The 26,985-nt window shown below is 37.0% G+C and overlaps 1 protein-coding gene across 2 annotated transcripts in view; it reads right to left on the reverse strand.

The window, feature by feature from the left end:
- Positions 1–26,985, reverse strand: part of if (inflated) — a 691,187-nt gene that overhangs the window by 12,736 nt on the left and 651,466 nt on the right. For both annotated transcript variants that reach the window (XM_067142033.2, XM_067142032.2), the window contains 3 exons: positions 23,804–23,979; positions 7,113–7,201; positions 4,055–6,025 (listed from right to left, as the gene is read on the reverse strand). In XM_067142033.2, the coding sequence (XP_066998134.2) occupies positions 4,055–6,025; positions 7,113–7,201; positions 23,804–23,979 (2,236 nt within the window). The remainder of the gene's footprint in view (positions 1–4,054; positions 6,026–7,112; positions 7,202–23,803; positions 23,980–26,985) is intronic.

Raw genomic sequence — 26,985 nt, forward strand, 5'->3', positions numbered from 1 at the left:
CAAGGCCAAATCCACATGTGTGACACAGTTCGCACCCCTGACCCCACAGATGTGGGAAAAGCGGAGGAAGGAGAAGAAGAAGATTACTATTACCTTCCGGAATCCGCATAAATCCGCCACTCTTACTTGGATCCATGGACACTCATTTCCTGTTTAGGTATTCTACACCAGCTAAATTCTGGAAGTTTGGACACCTATCAAAATAAAATTCTGGATGAATGCCCCCCCACCCAAACTGAAATCCTGGCTAAGCTACTGACCACAGTTATTGAAGCATCTGTCCTAATGCAAAGTGAGTATCTACTTTATTTGACAATAGAAAGTGGTGTCCTGTTCAATGATCACCTCTAAATGGTTAACATTATATGTCTGTCCTCCTGCACAATTTCATCGAACACCTATAATTGATTTAGTACTATGTTCCTGATTGTAATGATGACGGACTTTTGAGGTGAAAATGCTCTGTGTTTATCCAACACTAACTGCATTTATAAGAGCATTTAAAAACTGTAAATTAAGTGAAAAGCGGTGTTACGTATTTAGTAAGTAGTGTATGTTGGAAAATGCCTTCAGTCGGAGGTGCACATGAAAAACTAGTTTTAGTTGACATAACAAGGGAAGAAACATTTAGACTTCAATGAGTACTAAACTCCTGCCTGCAATTTATTTACAATATCTGGTATGATGTTCATATCATCCCATATTATCAGGCTCTCTCATGGCTGAAGCCTGATAAATGTCTGCACTTATACATTTTAATGATGGTGTTTAGACTGTTAGCTGAAAACCAGCTGCTGTATAATTCTTCTAAATTCACGTTTTTATCACCTTTTCATGACCTAAATACCCGTTCGTGCTTTCATTCTACTCCAGTGAACCACACATATAAAATTAATAGATCATGTGTGCTGACTGGTGCCAGATTATGGAATTCCCTGCCAATTCAGGTCGAGAAACTCTCTTTATCATGATTTAAGGGCGCCTGCCAAGACTACCTGCTGATGGCAGCTGACTGAATGGATGAAGTATAAATATGTGAATGCCTGAGGATTAGCAAGATAATTTTAAAATTGTAATAGGCCTATTGACTTAATTAGTAATTTATTTACATTCATTTTTAATTTTATTCATTTACTTAGCTTTAGCTATTTTAATTATTTTAGATTTTAATTAAAATGTAGTTAAGTAAGAGAGGGCATCGAGCCCAAACTTTGCCACTGAAAAAGGGAATACATACATACATACATACATACATACATACATACATACATACATACATACATACATACATACATACATACATACATAAATAAATAAATAAATGCATGCTTGCTTGCTTGCCTGTTATCCTGTACCATTTCATTGGATATCTCTAACTAATTCAACATTAAACATCTGTTCTGTTGTACTATTTCATCGAACACTTCTAACTGATTCAATGTTACAAGTCAGTTCTCTCATACCATTCACTGAACACTTCTAACTGATTCAATATTACACATCTGTTCTCTTGTACCATTTCATCAAACACCTCTGATAGGCTCAATATTACATGTCTGCTCTCCAGTGTCATTTCAACAAACACTTCCAACTGATTCAGGGATTCAAGTCTTTTCTCCATTATCGTTTCATCAATGGCATTAACAAATACATCTGATGTTGATGGATGGCTTCTACACTCTTTTGTCTTTCACAGTCATTCGACCCTCTGCAAATTTATGGCACCACTGCCACATCTGCAGGACAAACACTACTTCCTCTCCATTTACAGACATAATCCTCCTGTGAATGCCAATAGGTTCTTTATTTCTGACTGCAGGAAATCTATCACTACACAGAGCTCCTCTTGTGACCACTCGTTCAGTAACTTCACAATTTTGCAACTGTTGCTGTGTCAATGTTTTGGTTTACAGACTTGTGCACCTGTGCCCTGTCTGTTGGTGTGACTATAAACCATTGGATACAAGAACTGGAATGAGCTCTCTTCCCTTGTTATGAGTAATAAAATAGGGAAACTAACTATTTTTTTTTTTTTACTTACCTTTATGGAATGCATGGGGTTCAATTTCAATAATGGGAGATGGAATGAACCTTAGAAAGGAAGGGCCCAATATTTTGAAGTGAAATTACATTAATATGTTGTGCATTCAGCAGGTGAAAACTAAGTTTACAAGCTGCAAAATATCTGCTATGGATAATAACAGCAGAAGATGAGGAACTTTAAAGTTAAAATGGAGATGCAGTAAGTACAAAGGGAATAATAAAGACTTTGCTAACCACATTAAAAGATATCTGACAGAAAACATGCAAATTGGTAATCAAAAAGGGGATGATGCATAAACATTCTCGAAGTGTACATATTTGCTATAAGCAGGTTGGTCACAGTGTTCTATAAAAGGCTCTTTTACACCAGAGGTATTTGAAATGAGCCAGGCTGATGTCTGGAAGAAAGCAAATCAAACCAAATTTGCATCTGTAACCCTTCCCTTTAGTACTATAGCAGTGAATACTTAACTAAATAATCTCTCTCTGGTCTCATTGACAACTATGATACCCTTTTTAGAATACCTAGCAACAACTGTACTCTTCCTTCTCCACAACCTATGGTTTAAAGCAGCTATAATATGGGTAAGTTACTTAAGACTCAATGAAATCTTCGCAACAGCTACAGGGACCCCTTCCTTATTAGACTGGAAAGAATTGTGGAGTTCAAGTCTCTACAGTAGCTTTATAAAATTGAATGCCCTAATGGAAAAGAAGCTCATGCCACAAAACCATAAATGTACAGGAAAGAGGAATTTGTTTATGACTCTGTTCTGCAGATATGGGACATGGAATTGAAATGAATGAAATTTGTTCTTTGAAGGGACAACATTACACACAATCTGTTAAATACTGGTTAAAATAAAATCACATACTATGTATAATTGTTCATTTTTGTGAAAGAACTATGAATCTGCAGCATGTGGCAATTAGGTACCAGTACTGTAGTACTGTACATGATACTTTGTTTGTAAAAGGAAAGGTTTTGGCAATACAGTACCATTTTAAGTAAGATATTGGATAAAGAAGAAGGAACTATTTCACGTTTCATTGATGAATTAACGGTTATGTCATTACAAGAAACAAGAACCAATGACTGGTCTGACAATATTGGAATATATCCAGTTCCTAATCCCTGTTCTCTTATGTAAGACTTTTTGTACTGGTGTCACATTTCAGTTACTAATAAAAGGAAGCATATATAGGTGATACAAATTACAGTAGACTCCACAAATCCCTGAAATTACCAGCCATTATTTCTCATCTATTGGCATACTTCACAGGTAGCATACAGTTCTCACGAATTACAACATTCTCCTGAACCTAATACATTATTATTGCTCTCCTTTCATCATAAGACTCTTAACCTCACTGCCTGTTGCCTTCAATTTGAATACAATCTAAACAATTCGACCAACTCGTTCTGATTGGCTTACTTCAGTCATACTGGCTAGTGAAAAATGCTGATTCATATGGATCGGTATACATTTAGCATGGGCCTCTCTTCCACTATAGATAACTAAAAATCATAAGGAAGATATTCTTTTCAGCCTACTTACAGGGAATGGGTACATGCTACATGGTTGTAGTTTGAAACTGTAACAGACAATGGCTAACGTGATCATACAAATATCTTACCACCACCGGCCATATGGCATGTGCCTGTTTTCCACTGCACCGCTTAATTCATAAAATTTGAAACATCTGAGGTGATGTCTTCTTGTGGAATCATACCCAAGAGGAAGCAACAACAACTTACAAAATTGCAGGTTAAATTTATTAATGCACTGGTAAAACCGGGGACTACTCAAAGAAAAATGGGTTTCATGAGATTCAAACTGTGATAATACACTGACTTTGTATGTATTCAACTTTCCATGAATCCCCCCCCCCCCCCCCTCAATACATTCTTATTAGAACACAAATAATAATTTACCAAAATAGACTACAAGTCACTCACTTTTTTCAAAATGAAAATACATAATCTAAATTTATATACCTAAAAACTCACCTTTTTCATTGTAGGAATCCAAACTCTCGTTCTCAGCTCAACACGTACTTCTTGACCTTTAGTGAGAGGCCCCATTACACAGGAAATTCTTATACACTTAGTTGCATTGCATTGCAACAGATCATCTAGAGTTACTTTCACTGTGTCCCTTCGGAATCGTTTGTAGTGCTTCAGTCTCCCACTATCACCATCAACTTCCTGGTTACTGCTATAGGATGACTGAGAATAAGAATCCTGGTCTTTTCTATTATAGTCATTCTTATCAGATGGGTAACGATTATGTGAATCTGCATCCACATTGGAATTATGCCATCCATCATATAGTCTACTTCCTGACCTGCTACTTGAACTATAGTGGTGACTACCGCTGCTAGATCCTTGATGTCCTACTCCAGTTCTTGCATACTCTCCTGTTGCTGCATAGCTAAGATCAACATCTCCATACTGATTGGCATCCACATTATCATTCCAACTGGATTGCGTAGTATATTTTCGAGTAGCTTCTCTTGAAGATCCTTGCAGTCCATCAACTCTACCATCCCCCTCTCCTAGTCTCGATCCAGAACTGTAATGCCAACTACCTGAATACCCAGAACCTCTATCAGCTCCACGATACTGTGAATCCCCACTATTTCTTGAATCCCAGTCTTGTGATGTATACTGACGAATATTGGTTCTTGAAGAAGAACTGGTCCCATAATTTCCCCTGTTTGAACCATGCCGAATTACATGACCATCTGCATCACCATTATGTACATTATCTGTAGCATGGTAGTGAATAGTAGTCCTTGAGCCCTGATGAGAACCTTCTTGGCCACTTGAACCATGGCGATTAACAGTATCAGCATTATCCCCGCTCTGACTCCAACTGTGGTGTTTTATTTTTGAATGTCCCAAATTTCCATACTGGCCATCTTCTTCCATACGACGACTTTCATCAACATTGTCCGTGCCAATTACATTTTCCGAGCCAGACCATTGTCCAGAAGAAGATGAAGAGAAACCTTGCCTTCCTGAAACTTCAAGACCACCCTGACTGCCTCCAGATAAATCAGTGGTATAATGGCGGAAGGTACCACGAGAACCCACGGAACCCACAGAGCCTTCGGAGCCTTCAGAGCCTGCAGAGCCACGTCCCCGATTGCTTTCCTCATTATATCTAACACCTTGCTGTGAATATCCTCCAGCACTTCCAGAGCCTCCTTCAGATGAATGGGAAGAATGATGATTTCTCGTTGAGTTGTAAATGACTCTTCCTCCACCGTGACGATGAGAATCTGATCCTGATCCACTAAATGTGTTGCCATGTTCCCAGTCTTGATGTTCTCTGCCATGTTCCTCACCTAAACCAGAAGTACTGTAATTACTAAACTGATGAAGAGGCCCACCATTCTCAGACCAACTGGCATTATAATGACTGGAAGTAAGAGTCTTTGAACCATCAGCTCCGCTATGAGTCTTGGTCCAGTTTGACCAAGCACTACTATTCTCATAGTGCTGGGTCCCATGTGAGGTCATAACTCCTTGACCAAATGCTCCATCATTAGTACCAGTAGATATTAAACCTTCATCGCGATGAAGAACTCTGCCACCTTCATTTGTCTGTCCATATAACCCATACAAATGCCTAGAACCACCTTGATTCTCCCATGCTTCTCCACCAGCATTTCCACCTGCACCCAAACTTCCACCTGCCCAGTTTCCACCACTCGTTTGTCCATTGCCACTTTCACCACTGGTGCTTCCACCACCAAATTTTCCACTACTGCTTCCACTACTGATATGGCCACCAGTGCTTTCAACATGGATGTGACTGCCGCTGTGACCAGTTGATCCTTCATTAACACTGCCATACTCTGAGGTGATAAAACTACCATCACTTCCAATCTGAGATGAGCTGCTGCTAGATGCAGAGGAAGATGAAGACTCTTTCCAGTTCTCAGTGAATGTCATTCCATCCTTGTGCTCCAACTAGAATACAAACATTGTTGCTCTATAATAGCAAGAATATATAGTCATGGGCATACAGCAAATATACAATGTCATCTAAATAAGTAACTTGGAATTCAGAAAAATAACCATGATTTCAATACACAAGTCAGGGATGCAGGAAAAAAAAAAAAAATGAAAATCCATAGCCTGTTTCCAGTCATTCGACCGGGTCTGGAATGGAATTGATGAAGTCCCCATCTAGCGGAGAGGATAGGAATTAATAATAATAATAATAATAATAATAATAATAATAATAATAATAATAATAATAATAATAATATTACTGGCTTCACGTCCCACTAACTACTTTCATGGTTTTCGGAGACGCCAACGTGCCAGAATTTAGCCCCGTAGGGGTTCCTTTACATACCAGTAAATCTACCAACATGGGGCTAACATACTTGAGCATCCTCAAATACCACCGAACTGAGCCAGGATCAAACCTGCCAAGTTGGGGTCAGAAGGCCAGCACCTCAACAGTCTGAGCCACTCAGCCTGGCTGAGGATAAGAATTGCGCTGGTTGCCGAAGCCTGTCACACTCCTCTCGGCCAATGATTAATGACAGAGATGAAATGAAATGAAATGAAATGAAATGATACTTGAGAGTGTTGCTGAAGTGAAACATGACAGAGAAAACACGAGTACCCAGAGAAAAACTTGACCTTCATCTGCTTTGTCCGGCACAAATCTCGCATGGATTGACCGGGATTTTAACCACAGAACCCAGCAGCAAGAGGCCAGGTATGGAACTAAACAAGGCCACAGAGATATTTACAAATAGAGAATTGTGGAGGGTTTTAGTAAATTCACACAGGCTTGCAGACTGAATGCTCACTGGCATTATAGTCTATAATGAAGATGTACGTATGTAATGCAGACAGATTTTCATAGACTCTGGTTGGGACAGGGAAGGCAGCAAGTGAGGTCATAATGGCAATAATAAAGGTACAGATGGGAAACCATGGAAGTCACAGAAACCATCTTCAAGGTTGCTGATGGTGGGGCTTAAAATCACTATCTCCTAAATGCACACTTAGAGCAGCATTATAATTTCATAATACATACCGCAAGTTTCAAAGGATTGGCATTCACTTCCTCACATCTGATGGGACCAGTTGTCACAGGTTGTTCCAGTAGATACAGGATAGTGTCTCCTAAAATAATGAAACAACATAGTTTCATTATTTCTTCATATACGTACTGCATATTTTTAAATCACAACCCTAAATCCAAAATGTTCAATGAAATAAAATAATATTTCAAGATCCTAAATGTGTGTGGCGAGAGAGGGAGGGAGGTGTTCACTAGTCATGGTAATCTTGTTGTATCCTCCAATCATGTGCCAACATAGTATGGCAAGTTAACAGAACATGAAAAGATCTGTGTACATCTAGCCATGCTGTACAATGGACGCAAGTAAATGTGAATAGCAGTCATCAGTAGCAGCAGTCAAGGTGAAGCTAATGAAGTGCCACTTCATGTACTTATAAATATTTATATACTGCAATTTGCTCCACAAAATGTTTAAACTTTTAATACCACTGTGCAGATATCTGTATTGAAATTATGTTCTAACTTAGCATTTTTTCTTTCCACAATCTGTACAGTTGGAGCCACTATGGCTGGCAAAGAAAGAAAGAAAGAAAGAAAGAAAGAAAGAAAGAAAGAAAGTGTAAAAGGCTCTACTATTGTACTGTTAGAACCATTTTTTTGATACCTGCTTGCCTTTAGCTTGTAAGCTAAAACGCCTTCCAAACCTACGATAGATAGGGGCATGTTTATGATTTCTTTCCATGACAACCTAACAAGAGTTCATGCTTGGCTAAATTGAGTTTCAGGGAAGAGTGCATCTCTATTTCCAGACCTTTTGGGAGTTTCAGGGGACAACGATGGTCCATATTTATTACCTTCACTGAAAAGTGTGTTGAAAATGATCTGCTGGAAAGCGCGTGGAGTTTTGCACTGCTTGACCCGCTGTATGTGTAAGAGTCAGCGGAAGCGGATGCACCTACGCATACACACGGGCGCATTTTACTCCCATGCTGTTTGAAAGAGGCCCAAGTGACTTGAGTAACAAGGTACGTAAATTAGGCCTACTGTACTTTCGTATACAGCTAATATGCTTAATTTTACATTTGTGAGTTGTGTAACAAAGTAGGCCTAATTTATGGAGAAGAAGAAAGCTAGGCAGTTTATAGATGATGAAAAATTAAAGTTTATTGAGAAAGTGGGTGCTAATCCACACGAGACATGTGCAAACTGCCCAAATGTTGAGCTATCTTGCGACAACTTTAAGGATAATTATAAGCGACATGTTCAGTTCGCATTTCTAAGAACGTTTTTCATTGATGTTTTACTATGTTGGTGTTCTTATAATGTATTTTTTATTTATTTCATTAATTATAATCATTGTTAACACTTGTTTATTTATTTTCATCATAATTATTTTTACGTTCAAACCTAACCTTAAATTTAACAGCGAAATAGTTTTTCATTTTTTAACACATACCCTCTTTACTCTTTTTTTTTTTTTCCCCCACAAAAATGTCCTAACCAGTTTTGGCTGTAGTATGTAGTGCATTACAGACACCATTGTAACACTGCACTCGACTTTCATACTGTACACAGAGTAATCTAAAGCTAAATTGAAACTATTTTACATTGATCTTTCTTTACGTGAATTCAGTTGGTTGTGGCAGGCGACAGAATCCCCAGTTCCAAAAGAACTTTACCTGCCGCCACTGGCAGTGATACATGAAAATGGCAGAAATGCTTGTCAGAGACATACAGAGTTAGGAGAAGCATTGGCTGATAATGCATTAGTGTATCGAACTGTTGCACACAGGGTGGAGGTCTTCAAACATGGAACATGGAATGTAGAACTGAAGCAACTGTTCACTGTCATGCAGTGGATATCCCATATCGAGTGTCTGTGGCTGTTATTAAACTGTTCTTAATGGAAGATGGCATTGGACTATGCAGGAATAATCCACATATATGGGTACTTCAGTGTCATCAGTGCTCTGAATATTACAATAGGACTTGTGCAAGGTAGTTGCCATGCCAGTTAAAAGAGGTTAATACACTGGCATATGTATAAGAGGTCAACTGCTGTATGCTGAGCATTTTAGCTATATTTTGAGGCTTATAAACTTCAATACTTTTTGAGCTAAATGAATTATCCTTTTATGTACCCAAAACTATTATCTGTCTTAGCACTGAACTCATCTGGTTATTTTATTTTTGACATTAAACAGATAGGGACCAATACATTAATCACATTTTTTAGGTCTTTATTTTTTTCATTTATTTCAAGTCAATTATGTTATATTTACATCTAACATTGTAACATTAGTATTCATTATATTATCTTTAAAAAAATGTGATTTGTAAAGTTATTTCTCTTTGTATGGTCCCAATTAAGAAATGCTGACACACTATGATGAAGCTCGTATCCACTGCAGCTTTTGCAGTACAATCTTTCCTCAATAGTTTTCTGGTCTCTTTTAATGACTTTTCTGAGTAGATATTGCGCACTTTTGTAGGTCTTGCCTTATATTCTGTTGTTGGTATTTTCATTGGAAAATGGTGAGCTGCGAGACAACTGATGGTATATTGTGGCAACGACAGATCTTTCTAAAATTCATCTCCTTCCTTTCTCCACAAATGCAACTGAAGCACCTTCATGTACTCATCCAGATGGTAAATATTATTGCTGGTGCTTGATTTCTTCTACAGAATGAAATAATTTATCAATGCCAATGTGAACAGTTGAAAAATACTTTCTTCCACCACTTCAATGTTGTTCTGCCAAATGGATAGTATGCTAGCAGCTACTCATTGTGGTTCACACCAGGCATGTTGAGTGTTATCAAATACGTCACACTTCACTTTTTCTGTTGTAGCAAATCTGGATTTTACATTGACTTTCGAGGCTGAAATGCTATGTTCTGTCGATAACATGTATACATCACATACAGCACCTCCACATCAAACAAGAAAGTGATAATTTCTGCAGAATGAACATTCTCCTTCAACACTGGGAAATTCACGAGATCTTTTGGAAGCTGCCTCCTATTTTTCATTACAGTACACACCACAAGGGTTATTTCCTTGCTCAGTTTATCAAATAATGTCAGGCTTTTGTAAAATCTATCCACATAGATGACACGACTTTGCCTAATAAATTGCCACAAAGTTAACGAACCAATATTGTGACGGAACTACCTTCATTTCCAGCCCTATGTTTACAACACTGCCAGATTTGGCGTCGGCAACCATATAACATTTGATCTTTTATTTACCGTATTTCTCTGAATCTAAGATGATGTTTTTTCTTTCAGAATTTCATGTGAAAAATCAAGGGTTGTCTTGCGTTCATGACCTAATAGTAAAAACACCACTGGCAGCTACCATGGTAACAATAAGATACAAAAGTTGAAAACCAGAAAAGCAACTGAAATTGATAAGATTTTGGGTAATATACCAAAAAAAATAGGTTGGGTTATAGTACCATATCTGAAGTACTTATTTGATTACATTCACCTATCTAAGGCATTTGATAGGGTAGATCATGGGAGACTACTGGCAAAAATGAGTGCAATTGGACTAGACAAAGGAGAGACTGAATGGGTGGCTATATTTCCAGAAAATAGATCTCAGAGAATTAGAGCAGGCGAAGCTTTATCTGACCCTATAATAATTAAGAGGGGAATTCCTCAAGGCAGTATTATTGGGCCTTGATGTTTTCTTATATATATTGTACCGGTTGGTACACCCCTATGCCACACTTTTGAATTTTCTGCCTTAAGTAATCCTCTACAGGAGAAACTCTGAACTTTACAAACTGGATTAACTCATAAGTTTCTCAGAAGATGTCACTACAGTAAAATTTGTGATTACGAAGTTGCCATTACTGTGTGGATTTCAATGTATTTTGTTTTCTATTGATCAAGAAGTGTGGACATTCTCTCATAGATGTCTCTACATTAACACTGGGATCATGCACCCTGGTGAGAAGTGAATGAACTTTCTTGAAGAAATTTTGTATTCAGAAGTTTTTGTCTTTACTAAATTTTGTTCTTTCATTTATGGGTTGGCAATATTAACCTTTCTCTCTGCCAGTTTTGAACTTAGCCAATTCCGAATTTCTTTAATTATTTTTTGACCAATCATGTCTTTCTTCTTCGATGTTGATGTGTAACTCTAAGCTACCCAATAAAGTTGAGTGGGTGTGTCTTAATTATTCATGAACGGTCTCAAACTTTCCCCGAGGGTTTAAAAACTGCTGATTTTCACGGCTCGTCGCCACTTCAACAACATCTAGCTTAGTGTATGGAAGTGTAGCAGGGGGCGGGTAGCGCCTCTTCCTTCGGGCAGCAGCTCTTCAACAAGGTAATGGCCGTTTAACATCTTTATTTCTTGCTAGCTCAGCAGTTTAACCCACGGGGCAGGTCCGAAACCTTCAATATGTAACCTATATCTTGAAACATGTAAACCTTTTTCAGTCTTTGTAAAACTTCATTTATCTTTAACTGTAATTCGGGGATAAAGAGTGCTTTACCCTCTCGAGCTCCCCTTCATTTGATTGGAGGTGACTACGTTTTCGTAACCAATTTTCTACTCTTCCTTAATGTGTTAAAATTTTTCTCTTACGAGTCACCTCCCTAGTTTGGGAATAGCCCCTGTGTCATCAGCCTAATGCCTCTTAGGTTTTAAAATGTGTATTTGGGAGTGCCGATACACGCCTCCATTCTTTTTGCGTTTAGGGCCATTTAAGTTAACCTGTTATTTTTCTATTTAGGCCCGGTAGGCTGGGTACTAGATACCCCTGTTTCATTGTAAGTTGTGCCTTGATGGCAATCATGTGTAAAAGCCTGGCATTGCCTTTAATAAGCTTGGAAAATTGAGAGCGCATCAGCTCTTTCTGATGTGGTAAAGAGCCTCTAGGAGGCCAGATATGGTTTTTGCAGCTAATGCTCCTTGAATGTAGGGGTTTTCTGCCCTTTGATCAAATGTGTGATTTGGTAAAGTTGGGCTAGTTGCTCAAGGATTGTGAAATTGGGGCTCGAAGCCCAGAATTTGGAAAGACCCCTGAACTTGTGCTTTCGTTTGTAAAGTTATCATTGTACCTGTTTTTTTTGTTTTTTTGTTTTTTTTAATTGTTATTTCACCTAGTGAAAATTTGTTAAATCTTGTTGTCTATTGAAAATATAACCTTTATTGAAATTTTAATTCATCTTTCGGCCTTGTAGTTAAGACCCATTCCAGCCCGCACCTTCTTTCACCTCTGCCTTCCACGGGTAACTCCGTAACATATATAAATGATATGAAAGAAGTGGAATCAGAGATAAGGCTTTTTGCAGATGATGTTATTCTGTATAGAGTAGTAAGTAAGTTACAAGATTGTGACAAACTGCAAAATGACATCAATAATAGTGTGAGATGGACAGTAGGCAATGGTATGATGATAATCGGGTTAAAAGTCAAGTTGTGAGTTTTCACAAATAGGAAAATTCCTCTCAGATTTAATTACGGTACTGTGTTGATGGGGTAAAAGTTCCTTTTGGGGATCACTGTAAGTATCCCCACCCCCACATAGCACTACAGCCCTGAAAGACCTCGGCCTGCCTAGCGACCGCTGTTCAGCCCGAAGGCCTGAAGATTATGAGGTGCTGTGTGGACAGCACAACGAATCCTCTCGGCTGTTATTCTTGACTTTCTAGACCGGGGCTGCTATCTCACCGTCAGATAGCTCCTAAATTTTAATCACGTAGGCTGAGTAGACCTCAAACCATCCCTCAGATCCAGATAAAACATCCTGACCTGGCCGGGAATCAAACCCAGGGCCTCTGGGTAAGAGACAGGCAGGCTACCCCTACACCATGGGGCTGGCATATCATTGTAAATACCTAGGTGTTAATATAAGAAAATATCTTCATAGGCTAAATGAAGTAGTTAAGAAAGGTTACAGATCTCTTCACATGGTCATGAGAGTATTTAGGGGTTGTAGTAAGGATATAAAGGAGAGGGCGTGTAAGTATCTGGTAAGACCCCAACTAGAATATGGTTCCAGTGTATGGAACCCTCACCAAGATTACTTGATTCGGGAAATGGAAAAAATCCTAAGAAAAGCTGCTTAATTTTTTCTGGGTGATTTCCGACAAAAGAGTAGCATTACAATAATGTTTCAAAGTTTGGGCTGAGATGACTTGGGAGAAAGGAGACGAGCAGCTCGCGTAAGTGGTATGTTACAAGTCATCACTTTCATTTTTAATCCATATTGAAAATAGCGATCTCACTTAATTTACAAAAGGTATACATTTATTATTCAACCTATTCAATACATACAGTACCACGTTATGTGGTTAATTAGACATAAAAGATCTGGATATTATGGACATGTTTCGCCCTTCTTATTGGGCATCATCAGCATATTAACTAATCTTAAAACAAACATTTTTAAAAAGACTAACATTTATAGTTTATAAGAATTGAGCTAAGATTTGTTATGATATTTAAAAAAATTTTAACCACTGTCCATAAATTTTAATATCATAACAAATCTTAGCTCAATTCTTATAAACTATAAATGTTATCGTCTTTTTAAAAATGTTTGTTTTAAGGTTAGTTAATATGCTGATGATGCCCAATAAGAAGGGCGAAACATGTGCATAATAATCAGATCTTTTATGTCTAATTAACCACAGAACGTGGTACTGTATGTATTGAATAGGTTGATTAATAAATGTATACCTTTTGTAAATTAAGTAGTATGTTCCGAGCTGTCAGTGGAGAAATGGCGTGGAATGACATTAGTAGATGAATAAGTTTGCGTGGTATCTTTAAAAGTAGGCAAGATCACAATATAAAGATAAAGTTGGAATTCAAGAGGAAAAATTGGGGTGAATATTCATTTGTAGGAAGGGGAGTTAGGGATTGGAATAACTTACCAAGGGAGATGTTCAATAAATTTCCCATTTCTTTGCAATCATTTATGAAAAGGCTACGAAAAGAAAAGACAGAGAATCTGCCACCTGGGCGATTGCCCTAAATGCAGATCAGTAGTAAGTGATTGACTGAATGAACCACGCTGGTTCCCTTCCCCCACCCCTTCCCCCCCCCGCACGCACATAAAATTCAACCTTCAACATCCCCGTCTTTATTAAGCCTACAGGCTACATCTCCTAGCCGTGGCAACCGGTTGTACAGTGCCTCTGTGTAATGTGTCTAATTCTCGGGAAATAATGAAAAGAGATGAATGACATTGTATTTGGCGAGAGACAGACTCGCAGCATGGACAACCGGGTGAACGACAATCACCTGTATAGATTTTTAAAAATGTCCCTGTATTAGTCTCTAAAAAAAGTTTCTCAAATCTGCAGAATGACATCAAAATATGCGAGCCTTCGAATACTTGGAAGACCATGGCTACTCAGTGTCAGAGTTATAAGGCATCTACTGTACCTGACACTTAGTAAAATTAACAGTTGTATAGACAGCAGGAACATTTTCCTGATGGATCGTCTTATTGCAGAGAAGTGGAACAGGTATTGCCGGCAAATTTTCAATGGGTTCTCTTCGATATTATGATGCCAATTTTAATTTAATGGTCATTAAACTAGCGGATGTAAACAATAATTGTGCAGCCGCAAGAAAGTATAGCATAACTAAAGCCAATATTCAGCGTTGGCGTGAAAACAAAGATAGTCTAAAAATGTATAATATGCAAGAAAGGAAAAAGTGGGGGTCGTCTTGCATTCAGGGTTGTCTTGGATTCAAAGAAATATGGTATGTAGCTTTTTTCGCATATACACATGAAATGTCAAATTATCAAGTTGCATTCTGGGTAGAATGAAGTACACTATTTTGCAAATGTATCATAAAATGGGCATACTTTATGCAAGGGATTCCCACCAGGGTTATTTCAGGGTATGAAAGTTTTTTTTGTTTTTTTTTGCTAGGGGCTTTACGTCGCACCGACACAGATAGGTCTTATGGCGACGATGGGATAGGAAAGGCCTAGGAGTTGGAAGGAAGCGGCCGTGGCCTTAATTAAGGTACAGCCCCAGCATTTGCCTGGTGTGAAAATGGGAAACCACGGAAAACCATTTTCAGGGCTGCCGATAGTGGGATTCGAACCTACTATCTCCCGGATGCAAGCTCACAGCCGCGTGCCTCTACGCGCACGGCCAACTCGCCCGGTGGGTATGAAAGTGCCACTATTGTTTACGTGCAGCATATTAAGAATTTGAATGAGGTTCGGATTACAGGACGATTACTCCAGTAATCACTTAGTTTCTTCAGTTTCACAAAACGCATATGAAGCACTACAGTATACCAAAAAAATAAAGAGCTAAAAAATTTCTCTGTGATCTGCTTATTCCAGATAGAACTCTGCTTCAGTATTCCAGCTAGTTACATATCTGCAATACTTGCAGCAGCGTGTCTGTTAAATTTAAGTTTTTATAGATTTTATTATATTTGCACACAAAAACACAGAAAAGCAATCAAACACAGAATTCTCAATATTTATATTAGCATTCACACTTCTATACTCTTGAAAAATGGGAAGAAATTGCATGCTATCTTCCTCTGTTAATTTACAGGCAGGTGCAGACTGTTGACTCAAGAGGACAAAATGAGCAGATGAACAGATCAGGTAAATCCTCACACTCATTTTCATTATCCTCATTGCCTGAAAAATAACTATCCTCACTGCCTGAAAAATAACAAATACAGTGGATGCCGCTTATTATGATCACTCTGGGACGCAGATAATTTGATAACGTTAACCAATTGACAACAGTAGCCGAAAAATAAAAATCGATAGGTAGCCTACTGTATTTATTCATAACCTACATGCACAATAATGGAACAGATACCGGTATGCAGCACTGCAATACAGTCAACTGCTTTCAGCTATGTAAAATACTCTCTAATTGTTGTTTGCTTCTGGTTGTCTCTCCGGTTGTTATATAATTGAAAGTTTCTCTTTAATGGTTAAGTCTTTAAGTTTGCATTTCACGCTAGCCATCACTGCACTACAACACTAAGAACTACACAGTGCGAAAGCTTTAGTAAGACCCGAGTGAGTGGTCCTTGGCTGAACTACCGTAAGGGAAGAAACAAAGAGAAAGTGTATGCGGGAAGGTTACCACCTGCACCGACCGGTTTTCTACCGTACAAATGCTACAAAAGATGAGACGTGAAAGTGGCCTTGAAGACAGGCGTAGTGTAAAAACGGGTTCCTAAAGGTTGGGAGCGTTTTCTTTGTATGTGCTCTACTTGAATACTTGAGAACGAAATCATTGAAAACAAATGTAATAACATAAACTGAATTCATGATCACAATAAATGGAAGAATTTCAATGTTTCAGTATTTGTTCGTATGGGACTTCATAAAAGTGATTATATAATACGGTTGATAACATTATCCGTGATTACAATAAATGGCGTCCACTGTACATCAAAACCGTGAGTTAGAATTCAGTTACAAGCTAGCTTAAGAACAACAAATATGCCACTGGCAGATAACTGTTTATATTCTGCCATTATCAGCATAATTGGGTATGTATCTTTACTTGAATTACTGACAGAAGGTAAGGATCTTCCATCATCATCATCATCATTGCTGCTATCCAGTTCTGATCCTGAATCCCAGTTTATCAGAGTTTCTATCACACTATAACTCAGAAAATCAAGACAACATGCTGCCATTGTAGGGACTTTTTTCTTTTTCTTTTTTTTTTGTTAAGATGGCTATTTTGCTTTACGTCGCACCGATACAGATAGGTCTTATGGCGACGATGGGAAGGAAACGGCCATGGTCTTAATTAAGGTACAGCCCCAGCATTTGCCTGGTGTGAAAATGGGAAACCACGGAAAACCATCTTCAGGGATGCCGACAGTGGGATTCGAACCCACTATCTACCAGATGCGAGCTCACAGCTCCGCGCTCCTAACCGCACGACCAACTCGCCCGGTTGTTAAGAAGGAAGCCATACTTTCCAGTGTCGACTTAGTTAAAAGTACCATAAAGTAAAAGCTCTTCATTCTGTCAAGCACACAAGTTAAATACAAATATTATACTGCATTCAACATACCTGTAAAAACACACATTATTAAGAATGTTTTGTTCTTGAAAGAACATCATTAGATTCCATCAAGTCACACTCAAATATTCAGAAATAGTATTTATGTTTATCACTGCTTAACACTTAGGAACTTAAAATCTGGATCTTATCTTAATGATGTCCTCTTTTGTCTCTACTCCAGCATTTACTGCGAGGTTTTGGATAACCGTTGCTCTGTCATTGGTATGGGTCCAATGGCTGAAGTCCAAAGACCTACTTTCACCATGTCATTGACATGCTGATTTTTATTTTTATTGATGTTACTATTATTATATATATACAAATAAGCTCATTAAGGCTACGCAAACTACACAGAGGTTTGCATTTGCCTTCCTCTGTGTCCATATTTCTTTCATTCTTTTACTGTGGGCTTCCTTTCTGTCTTCAGTTTTCTTCTTGGTCAACTTGCCTTTTTATTATTATTATTATTATTATTATTATTATTATTATTATTATTATTATTATTATTATTATTATTATTATTATTTCCTCACATTTCAATTCTTTATCTAAATTATGCAAGGTTCTTAATGAGCATGTAATTGACGTTTAGTGAATGGCTTTCGAGGAACTATATTCATATGTTTTATTTATTATGAACAATTTATTTATTTCATTTATTATTAGTTTATTCTGGGATAGTCTAATGAGGTTTTTTAATGGGTTGTTTAGTTTTCCTTTAATGTTCTATTATGTAATTTATGTCTACGTGAACTGCTTTCGTGAAACCATATTCATACTTTTTATCATCATTTTTTCTTTTTTAATAACAGAGTCCTTGTAAGATTTTTTTTTTTTTTTTTGTGATATATGATAATCTGTTTGAAGATCATCTCAAGTGGCAAGGACTGTGTGCAAGTTCAGTAAACTCACTACAGATAAGAATATCCTAACCCACATTCCAGACTTTAAAGTCAGAGATTTTCTCCTGTGGGATTCATTAAACACTAATGTAAAAGTGTAATTTCTTTTTGCTATTTGCTTTATGTCACACTGACACAGATATATATTATGGCGACGATGGGACAGGAAAGGCCTAGGAATGGGAAGGAAGTGGCCATGGCCTTAATTAAGGTACAGCCCCAGCATTTGCCTGGTATGAAAATGGGAAAACATGGAAAACCATCCTCAGGGCTGCCAACAGTGGGATTCGAACTCACTATCTCCCAGATGTGAGCTCACAGCCGTGCACCCCTAACCGCACGGCCAACTCGCCCGATAGCGTAAATGTTGTCCAGAAGTTAAGTAGGGTGAATAGCAAGGGAATTTTTTTAATTGTATGTTCATTGAGGTTGTTTTTGTTATTTATTTTTTTGCAGTGTATATTTTGATTGCTTCTTTTATACTGAAAGATTAATTTTCAATGTGTGCTCTCCGAAGGCTGAATATTTATTGCGTCTTATTAAGTTTTTGTGTTCTTTTTATCTTGTGTAGAAATGATGGCTTGTTTGGCCTATATATGTGGCATTGCAATTAGGTTCCTGGTATTTGAGTTCATGGACTCCTGACTTGGAGAAAAGGTGTTTCTTTTTGTTTGTTTTTTTCTGTTCAGGTTGCATTTGCAGATGTGCTTTTGTAGTGTGTTGTTCATACTAAAGGCTGCTTTTAGACCTTTTTTTCTTAATGTTAGCTATTTTGTATGTGTTCTTGTTAACGTAGTTGAGAAAAACATATTTATTCCTTTCCTGTGTGGTTTTCCAGGTGGTTTTTTGTTTATTTAATAGTTTTTCTACCATGCCCGAAGAGTGGTTGTTTTCTTTCATGATTTGTTTAATTATTTTTATCTCTTCTTCGAAATCCATTGTGCTCATTGGTATAGAGATAGCTCTGTGTATCATTGTATTCAGTCCTGCTACTTTGTGTGTGTGCGGGTGGTTCGATTCGTTGTCATTGGTGTGTGATGTCTCAGTGGGCTTTCTGTATACTTTGTATGACAGGTTGTCATTATTCCTACTGATCATGATGTCTGTTGTCAAAAAGAAGGGTTAGCCATGAGCTCACCATTATCAAGTATTATAGCAAACATTTTTCTAAATAATTTCAAATATATTTTCTTAACCGACCAGCATTCTAAAGGAATCCTACACTGGAGCAGTTTTGTAGATGACGTATTATGAAATGACAATGATGCCACATATGCGCAACAATTATTAAACACACTAAATTCTTTACAAAAGTCAATGAAGTTCACAATGGAACCAGAAAGTAACAAGAAAACAAATTTTTTAGACATCACAATCATCCATGTAAACTTAAATTACATGCTCATTAAGATGCTCATTAAGAACCCTTGCACAGTTGACATAAAGAAAGGAAATAAATAAATAAATAAATAAATAAATAAATAAATAAATAAATAAATAAATAAAAATTGTGATAGGTGTCGTCAAGAAAGAACAGCAGAATTGCATTTTTGTCATCAAGAAAGGACAGCAGGATTTCATATTTGAACTCTGGACTCTGCTGGAATTATTTTTTAGGTAACTGGAAGAAATATTCATTTAAATGTGTTTCTAATATTTTTTTTTTAATAGGGAAACATCAAGATATATGGAACTGTAAATGAACATTGCAAAATGCAAGAATTGTTTTGAAGTGATTTTTTTTGTATGTAAATTTTATGTAATTGATCATTTAAATGAATGTCAGCAAGCGTGAAGAAAAGACATTTGGGACGTTTTAACTTGAAGAATTTCTTGAAGAATTATTTTAAAATTATTTTTTTGAATTCTGTATGTCAAAAATTGTAACCTTGTAATCTGATTTTTAAAAAATTTGTACGGTGCTTTAATTTTGAGGCATCCTATACCGCACGTGCGGTTACTGATGTTAATAATAATTAATTTTGTGTGGCTATTTCTAGCCGAGTACAGCCCTTGTAAGGCAGACCCTCCGATGAGGGTGGGCGGCATCTGCCATGTCTGCGTGTTATTGTGGTGGAGGATAGTGTTATGTGTGTTGTGAGAGTTGCAGGGATGTTGGGAACAGCACAAACACCCAGCCCCCGGGACATTGGAATTAATCAATGAAAGTTAAAATCCCCAACCCGGCCGGGAATCGAACCCGGGACCCTCTGAACCGAAGGCCAGTACGCTGACCATCAGCCAACAAGTCGGACGGTTGCTGATGTTGAAACAGGTATTGCAATTCCTCTTGCTTCTGCAAGTCAGGAAATGACCATATATGGTCATAAAATTGGATTGGCCAAACGAATGGGCGTTCCAATTGGAAAAAAGAACGGGAATCTAGTGGAAATTACATCCGATTGGTTGTTTGTGATCTGGCGATTTCCGGTCTTCTGCCGGCTTCGGGAGTATGATGCGAGTTCTTGGCGTCTATTCCATCTGACCGTCCCCGAGTGCGGATGGGCTCAATGGTTTCCCCTCCGGGAACCCTACCGCCTTATTGGTAAGTGCCATTTCTATTGCCATTTCAAGGTTTCTGATTTTATTTGAATTAATCTAATTCCTTTTGCATTTCGGTATTTTCTTTCTCAATGTCATTCTCAAAGTTTTAAATTTAACGTGTCTGAGTTTGCCCTAGATTCCCGTTGTTTGTAATTTTAATTCTTTCACGTGCATTTTTAATCAAAAACCATTGTAATTCTGCATAAGCCTACGACGTTAAACTTTTATTGTATTTTACTAAGTGATTTAACTATCCTGATTATGTTTTCGCTTTGGTTAGTCGATCTGTATCTGTCGTTGAGTCAAGCGTCAGTTGCTATGTCATTTAACTTGTTTCTTGTAAATCTTCATTTGTTATTTTCAATATAGTTGTCCTAGAGGGTGATTAACCTTTTCTCCCCCATAATGCCATACCTACCCATGGACCTCAAAGGGCTCCTGCACCTACCACATTCCTTTCTTAGTTGTCATTATTAGGCCTATAAGTTCCTAAGCATATGATTTGATTTTGCGTATTGACAACTACCATCACGTTTCCAAGCTTTGATGTGAAATCTCTGCCATTGTGTCATTTTACTACTTCCTTATTCACATTAAGTGTCAATATTATTATTTTCTATTTGTATTTTCATATTATTATTATTATTATTATTATTATTATTATTATTATTATTATTATTATTATTATTATTATTATTATTATTCTATTTATTATTATGTGTAGGCATAATTATCCTGATAGCAGCTACAATAATAATAATAATAATAATAATAATAATAATAATAATAATAATAGTAGTAACAACAGAAATAAAAATCAGCATGTCAATGACGTGGCGAAAGTAAGTATATGGACTACAGCCATTAGACCCACCCCTAGCAGTAAATGCTGGAGTAAAGACAAAAGAGGACATCATTAAGATAAGTTCCAGATTTTAAGTTCCTAAGTATTAAGTAGAGATAAACATAAATGAAAATGAAAATCCACAGCCTGTTTCCAGTCAAATGACCAGGTATGGAATGAATGAAGCCCCCATCTAGTGGCGAAGATAGGAAATGTGCCGGCTGCCAAGGCCTGTCGCACTCCTCTGAGGCAATGATAAATGACTGACAGATGAAATGAAATGAAATGTTAAAGGAGAATGTTGCTGGAATGAAAGATGACAGGGAAAACCAGAGTACCCGGAGAAAAACCTGTCCAACCTCCGCTTTTTCTAGCACAAATCTCACATGGAATGACCAGGATTTGAACCACGGTATCCAGCGGTTAGAGGCCGGCATGCTGCCGTCTGAGCCATGGAGGCTTTAGAGATGAACAAAAATTTCTAAATATATGAGAGTGACTTGATAGAAACTGATGATGTTCTTTCAAGAATTAAACATGTCATTCTTTGTTTAATATTGTGTATTTTTATGCCCTGTTTGATGTGTGTTTGACAGAAGGAAGAGCTTTTAAGTTACATTGTAGGAATGAACAAGAAAACAAAGTGCACAGAACACATGCTTGCTACTCTTTAAAACAAGCATTTGTATTCTATCCAGTAAGGGTCAGTGGTCCCATCTAGAAGTAGTATAAAGAACTATAATTCATGTTTACCAGAAGAGAGACAGATGTATTTCCAGCATGTGAATATTACAGTGAAGAAAACCTAGTGGGACCATATACAGCAGTAAATAAGGGAGCCCAAGCTACACTTGGGCACTGTGTTCAATATGTTAATGGAGGTGCAGAAGTAAATACAATGCAAGACACACCGTATCCAACTGGAGCAGTTTCATTGTGAAGAAAACAGCATGGTAAGTCAAATTTTTGCAACTGACAAAACCTGCTTGTAAAGTATTTTTGAGTTCATTTTTTGCACAATAAAACAATTATTTCTATTTACATATCTTTTTTTTGCTAGTTGTTTTCCATTGCACTGACACAGATAGGTCTTATGGCAATGATGGGACAGGAAAGGCCTAGGAATGGGAAGGAAGCAGCCGTGGCCTTCATTAAGGTAAGATACATTATCATACAAATAATTCAAGTAATTTTTCATTCCTATAACCCCCTCCCCCCCGTTAAGGGTTTTTTTCCGAAAGCCTGGTGTGAAAATGAGAAACCACAGAAAACCATTTTCAGGGCTGCCGACAGTGGGGTTCGAATCCACTATCTGCCGGATGCGAGCTCGCAGCTGCGTGCTCCTAACTGCATGACCTACATACCTTTTAACTTCCCCTGTCGTTAGCTCCTGTACTTGGATCCAATTTGCTGCCAGCATTCAGAGATACAATACACTGGCCTTCAGACACATCTGGTGGATATTCATTCCTACACATTTACTGGAAGACATAACACACTTGCCATGACTTATGAATATAAACCATGTCATTATCTCTACTGATTTTCCTATCATTAACAGAAGAATTACTTGCTTCACAGAATGCAGACTACTTGAAGTGTCTGGATGTCAGAATCATTAACAATTTCAAAGCATATTACAAAAGACACCAAGTAAGGCTATATATCTGCAAATTATCTCAGACACACAACATACTGCATATCTGAAAACTGGTATTTGGAATTTCCTGTACAAGTAAAGAAACATAAATATTTCTTTCCGTAAAATCTGCTTAAGGGGAACTGAAAGGGGGGCAAATTTTTAAAATTAGCATATCTACAGTATATCTCAAAAACTTAACATGTTGCAGACGTGAAAATTGGTATTTGGAATCTCCATTTAAAATAGGGAAACATGTATTCTTTGGTTTTCGGAAAAAACCCTTAACGGGGGAGAGAGGGTTAAAGGAATGAAAAATTACTTGAATTATTTGTATGATAATGTATCTAGGCTATATATACCAAAATAATCTGAAGATGTTACAAACGTGAAGATCACTGATGGTAAACACATTGTTATATTGTCACTGATGCTCTCTCCTACATCAAATTTGCATGGGGGAAGATTAAACCACAATAAGGAATGGCTAGCTGCAAACAGGTATCATCATAGATAGAATCTCATATATCTGAAGGAGATCAAATTCATGAAGGTATTAGGAAACATCTTAATTCTTTTCCCCATAAACTCAGTGGAATTGACTATCACAGGAAAATATTTCTACTCTATTCCCCCGTAAGCTCAGACTTGCAGAGTATTCATACAGTAACAAAATAGAATTGGGATGAATAAAAACAGAAAGTAAATATTAAGGAAAGCCATACACTAACCTGTTAATGTTTCATTAGGAAGCATAAAGAATACATTAGCCTCTACGATATCAGCAGGTCCCTTGTTAAGAATTGCATGGATATAAGTCAATGAGGGTCCAATATCTTCTTCATGTGTAAATTTCTCCTTGGTATAATTTGCTGCACTCCAATATACTTCATGAGGTTCTGAAGCTCTGAAACATTCAAATCATTCCTTTCAGAATTTTTTTACTTGCTAATGTTTCAACATTGCACCAACTCAGTTACGTCTTTTGGCGATGATGGAATAGGAAAGGGCTGGGACTGGGAACAAAGCAAGCCATGGTGGCCTTAAAGTACAGCCCCAGCATTTGCCTAGTGTGAAAAAGAGAAACCATAGAGAACTATTTTCAGGGCTGCCGACAATGGAGTTCAAATCCATTATCTCTCAAATACAAGCTCACAGCACATTTAATTCAGTCAGTCAGAATTAACACATCATTAAAATACCAACCCTGTTGGATTGGTTTGCTTATTTCTGACAAACTTAGAGATGTACATGAAAGTAATCTATATATATATAAAATAACAAGTCCTGACTGACTGATCATTGCTGAGGCACAACTACTGGACATAAAGAAATGAAATTTTGGGGATACATTCATGTTAACATGTAGGTGCTCGCTGAGGGAGGATTTTTGGATATTCCATACCTAAGGGGATGAAATGGGGTGAATTTTTTAAACGAGTATATCTACATCTCAAACACTTAAAAGTTTACAAACGTAAAAATTGGTATTTGGAATCTCCTTTAAAAATAAAGAAACATGTAATGTTTTGTTTTCGGAAAATCCCATTGGGGGGGATGAAAAAGAAGGGGGAAATGGGTTGAACACCTATTATCAGGAGACTTATATCTCAAAAACTGAAGATATAACAGACATGAAAATTGGTATTTGGAATCTCCATTTACAATAGGGAAACGGGTATTCTTTGGTTTCGAAAAAATAAACCCTTAATGGGGGGGGGGGGTGAAAGAATTGAAAAATTCATTGAATTATTTGTATGATAATGTATGTAGGCTATATATACCAAAAAATCTAAAGATGTTACAAAAGTGAAAACTTTTATTTGGAATATCCTTTAGAAATAAAGAAACACGTATTTGGGGTGGGGGAAATAAACTTGGTAGGGGGGAAGAAAACTGAGATGAATTCCTTTTACGAGGATACATATATCTCAAAAAATGAGGATGTTACAGTTGTGATAATTGGTATTTAGAAGATCTTTTAAAGAAACAGGTACTGTTTGTTTTTAGAAAGTTCACTTGAGTGGGGAGTGTGAAAGGAAGTAAAAAAATTTAACTCTTTTTCTGGAGAAACTTACATCTCAAAACTGAAGGTTGCAGACATGGAAATTGGTATTGGAATCTCCTTTTAAAGAAACATGCACTTTTGGGGAGTGGGGAATCAACTTAACGGGTAGGAAAGTGAGGGGGGAAGGGGTGAAAAAGGAGTTTAATTACTTTAATGAGGATACTTATATCTCAAAAACCAAAATGGTTACAGATGTGAAAATTAATATTTGCAATCTCCTTGAAAAATAAAGAAAAACACAGATGTTTTTTTCAGAAAATCAACGTAAGGGGTGTGGGTTTGAAAATAAGTAAATAAGGAGTTGAAGTTGAAATATGTTTATGAGGATACTTTATCTTAAAAACTGAAGCTGTTACAGACGTGAAAGTTGGTATTTCAAATTTCCTTTCAAAATAAAGAAACGTGTATTTTTTGTTTTCGGAAAGTCCACTTAAGGCAGGAGAAGAGTTGAAAGAAGTCAAGAAGAAGAATTTGAATTATTCTTATGAGAATACATTTAGGGTCTATCTCAAAAACGGAAGGGGTTACAGACGTACAGACATGAAAACTGGAATCTCCTTTAAAAATAATGAAAAAGTATTCTTTTGTTTTCGGAAAATCCAGTTAAGAGGCAGGAAAGAATTGGAAAAGCAGGTGAATTTTTAAAATGAGTACCGGTATATGTACATTATAAGTCAAAAACTTAACATGTTAGAGACAAGAAACTTGGTATTTGGAAAGTCCTTTAAAAATAAAGAAACATGTATTTTTGTTTTTGGAAAATACACTTAGATGGATGTGGTGGTTGGGGAAGGACTGATCAAGGGGTTGAATTCTTTTTGTGGGGATACTTATGTACATCTCAAAAACTGAAGATGTTAGAGATGTGAAAACTGGTATTTGGAATCTCCTTTAAAAATAAAGAAACACACATTTGGAGGGGAATCAAATTGGTAGGGGGGTGGATGAAAACGGAAATGAATCCCCTTTACGAGGATACATATATCTCAAAAACTGAAGATGTTACAGTCATGATAATTGGTATTTGGAAGCTCTTTTAAAGAAACAGGGACTGTTTGTTTTTGGAAAATTCACTTAAGTGGGGGGTGTGAAAGGAAGTAAAAAAAATTTCTTTTTCTGGAGAAACCTGTATCTCAAAATTGCAGGTTACAGATGTGGAAACTGGTATTTGGAATCTCCTTCAAAAATAATGCAACACTTATTTTTTTGTTTTCAGAAAATCCAATTAATGGGGGGTGAACAGGAGTAACAAATGGGGTGAATTTTTAGAAGGACTATATCTACAGTATATCTCAGAAACATAACGTATTACAGACGTAAAAACTGATATTTGTAATCTCTTGTAAAAGTAAAGAGAGACAGTTGTTTTGGAAAATCCACTTAAGGGGAACTAAGAAAGGGGGTGAATTTTTAGAATAAGTATATCTACAGTATATCTCAAAAACTTAACATGTTACAGAAGTAAAAATTGGTATTTTTAATCCCTTTCAAAAATAAGAAACACTTTTTTTTTGAAAAACCACTTGGGGGAGGGGCGGGGGGGGGGGGAGGGGCAGGTAGAAAGGACTGATCAAGGGGTTGTATTCTTTTTATGGGGATACTTATGTATATCTCAAAAACTGGAAATGTTACAGATGTGAAAATTGGTGACTGGAATCTCCTTCAAAAATAAAGAAATGCATTTTTTTCTGTTTTTGGAAAACCCACTTAGGCAGGGGTGAAAAGATTGAAAAATTAGTAAAATTATTTGTATAAGTCTACTTATATCTCAAAAATTAAAGATGTTGCAGACGTGAAAATTTGTTATTTGGAATCCCCCTGTAATGTAACACATATTCCTTTGAT

Source organism: Anabrus simplex, chromosome 2 (genome assembly GCF_040414725.1).
Source record: "Anabrus simplex isolate iqAnaSimp1 chromosome 2, ASM4041472v1, whole genome shotgun sequence".
In the NCBI taxonomy this organism is placed as follows: Eukaryota; Metazoa; Arthropoda; class Insecta; order Orthoptera; family Tettigoniidae; genus Anabrus; species Anabrus simplex.